This window comes from Crocuta crocuta, unplaced genomic scaffold (genome assembly GCF_008692635.1).
Source record: "Crocuta crocuta isolate KB4526 unplaced genomic scaffold, BGI_CrCroc_1.0 scaffold662, whole genome shotgun sequence".
Taxonomy (NCBI): domain Eukaryota; kingdom Metazoa; phylum Chordata; class Mammalia; order Carnivora; family Hyaenidae; genus Crocuta; species Crocuta crocuta.
In genome coordinates, this window is record NW_027533282.1 from 246,855 (window position 1) to 250,167 (window position 3,313).

The following is a 3,313-nucleotide window of genomic DNA, read 5'->3' on the forward strand; positions in this document are numbered from 1 at the left end:
TCATTCTTTTTCCTTTGCTTGTCTCTTTAATATTATTTTCTTCACACGGTCATAAATCTGCTTGGTTCTGACGCCATATATGACAGGGTTGAGCATTGGTGGCACTACAACATAAAGATTGGCCAGGAGTATGTGGATATAGCGGGGGACATTATGGCCAAAGCGATGTGTCATAAAGGAAAAGAGGGCCGGTGTATAGAAGGCAAGAATTACACACACATGAGAACCACATGTGCTGAGGGACTTGAGTCGGGCTTCACGGGAAGGAAGACGGAAAACGGCACGGAGTATCTGAACATAAGAAAGGGCAATGGCTATGATGTCAAATACTAGATTACAAATTGCACATAAGCCATAAATAATATTGATCTTGATGCTGGCACAAGACAGACGAGCCAGACCCATGTGTTCACAGTAGGTATGGGGAATGACATGATTCCCACAGAAGGACAGTCGCAAAATAAGAAACACAAATGGAATCACAAAAATAAATGCTCTCACTAACACACCAACACCAATCACAGAAACAACCTTGTTGGTGAGGATGGTGCTATATCGAAGTGGGTCGCAGATGGCCACGTAGCGGTCGTAAGCCATTGCCAACAGGACTGCTGACTCCATAAGTGTGAAGCTGTGAATGAAAAACATCTGCACGAGGCAGGCTTCAAAGATGATCTCTCTGAGGTTGAACCAGAAGATTCCAAGCATCTTGGGAATGGTGGCTGTGGACAGACCCAAATCAATAGCAGCCAACATGGCCAGGAAGTAAAACATGGGCTGGTGTAGGCTGCTCTCAACCTGGATCACCAACAGAATAGTGAAGTTCCCCATGAGTGCAATCATGTACACAGCACAAAAGGGAAAGCCAATCCAGACATGCAATGTTTCCATCCCTGGGATCCCCAGCAACAAGAAGGAGACGAGGTGGAATTGGGTGTCATTGGAAAGGAACATTCTTTTTGGTGATGCATATGTCTTCAGAAATGTATGCTGACTCAGATAGTTCTCTGTATCCCTAGAGACTTAAAGATAATATAAGAACACTTAATTAGTTACTTTTTCTCATTATCACTGTCATCACCGACAGAACCCCCCTTCAATTTTGACCAACTTAGGATTTTGCTACCTGTAAATATAGTAATGAAACTTAATTCCAGTTGATTGACAACACTCTGGGATTAACACACAGGATGGATAGTAACTATACAATAAACACACAGGTACTTCAAAATTTATGCCAAAATATTAAAAATGACCTCAAATGGTTAAATTGGTCCATCTGTTAGAATTTGATAATAATTATTATAAAATATGATTGGGAATAATAGTGAAAACAGTACATCAGATACCAATTATTGAGATGCTGTCTATTATTTACAAGGCTTTATGTCAGACTGTGTGCAAAAATCATCTCCAATATTTAAATAAAAATGCCCTTCAAGAAGAACATTAATTTTACTTATTTTGCATATAACTTATCTAATGATCAAAGAGTTTAAATGGCTTGCCAGAAGTTTAAAATGTTTTCAATGGGATATCTGGAAAATTAGGTTAGCAATTTTTTTGTTTGTTTTTAAGTAAGGCAATCATGACTTTAGGAGTTGAAGGCACATGTCAAAATGTAAATAAAAAATAAGTGTGAGAGAGAAATTAGGAATATTGGATAATTAGATGCTTGATCATTCAATCATTTTTGAAGTTCCCTAAACTTATTACATGTCTTCATGTAGCTTGTTTATAGCATTTGGTAGATGCATATTTCCAAAATATTTATTCATTCATATGTGTAGTTATTTTATAGTAGAAAAATGTCTTTTCTGATCATTTGAAGATTCCATGGCAGCAATACTAATTGTGACCTCATCTTCAGCAAGAAAAGCAGGGCATGATGAAGACACTGATATAAAGAGGAGAAAAAACCAGAAAGAGTGTAATAAACAAAGTATGGAATGAGCAGTTGAATATGGATGGTAACCGTGATGAGCAAAGCCAGGAAACTGGCAGTTTGGAAAGGAATAGAGGCTATTTCTGTAAAGTTATGTCAGTCCAGTGAAATTGTGAATACTTTTAAAAGGTACGACAATGGACAACAGGAGTAAAAGTAAGATCTAGTCAGAGGCAAGTTTGTCTGTGAAGCCCATGGGTGGAATTCAGCAATAAAAAATCAATGTTCTATGTATACACACATAGAGCAGTTTCTTAGTTAATGAGAAATTTACTTGGGGCACTAGTTGTAGATCTGATTGCAAAAGGTAAAAATAAGCTACTTCTGGTTTTTCTAAGAGAGAAAGAATAGTACTGTATTTTGTGATTGCAAATAAAATAAGGAAAATTATGTCTCCATGGTCATACAATTATATTCCACAATGATGCAGTATTAGATAATATGAGATAAGAAGCCAGAAAATGGTGTGAATAAACCAAGTGGAAGACAAATACAAAGAACACACAAACCTAGAGTGGAAATAGAGAATACGGAGAAAGGAATAAGCTCTGATTCTTGCAACTAAACCATTATGCTCCTGTGGATATTAAATCACTTTTCTTAGATGACTATTAGATGAAAAAAATTTTCATAAAATCCCAAGGGCAACATGAATATACAAAGATGGGAAGGAACAGTGAAGATAGTCTTAAACTTGTTGAAGAGGTCTTTAGTAATTACAAAAGTTTAAGCGGGGCAAAGTTGCAGTGAGATAGATGTGTTAAAGGAAGGGTTATTGGTAACCTTGATTCTTATCTTCCCAACCAAGAACGCCTACAGTCATGTGCTTAAGCCATCTTGAAATTTTACTCCTTCCCAGAGATATTTTATGCATCTGATGTTACCATCAGTAATACTCTGATATCTTCTCGACTCCCTTGTATTTGAATTGATAAAAATATCAGTGTAATGTCTAAGCTTCTCATGGACAAAAGTGCATAAACAATAATGGAAAGTTCCATCAAAAATTTTTGAAAAGCATCCTTCAAGACATAATTAAGATCCATACACAAGGCTCTGGTGACTTATTTGATCCCTTCTGTGTTCCTATAGGATCTAATAGACTTGTATTACAGCATTATTGCAAGTGTCACTCATGCTTACATCTCTCTATCTAATTTACTAAATTTACTAAAATACATGCCCTCAGAAACTTCTGAGACATTTTAAAATTGAGGTTTATGCAATTATGCATAATAAAAATGTTGTATATAATCTGATGCAGTGTTTATAAACAAATATATGCAAGAGAAACACATTTCTATAAATAAATTCATGGAACTATCCTACCAATAATGAAACTCTACACCAAAATTTTAATCTAATCAT

General features: G+C 35.9%; 1 protein-coding gene across 1 annotated transcript; it reads right to left on the reverse strand.

The window, feature by feature from the left end:
• LOC144218247 (olfactory receptor 52E2) lies at nt 1–954 on the reverse strand. Its single transcript, XM_077748104.1, has one exon. The coding sequence runs from the start codon at nt 952–954 to the stop codon at nt 1–3; it is 954 nt and encodes a 317-aa protein (XP_077604230.1).
• Nucleotides 955–3,313: the final 2,359 nt, after the last annotated feature.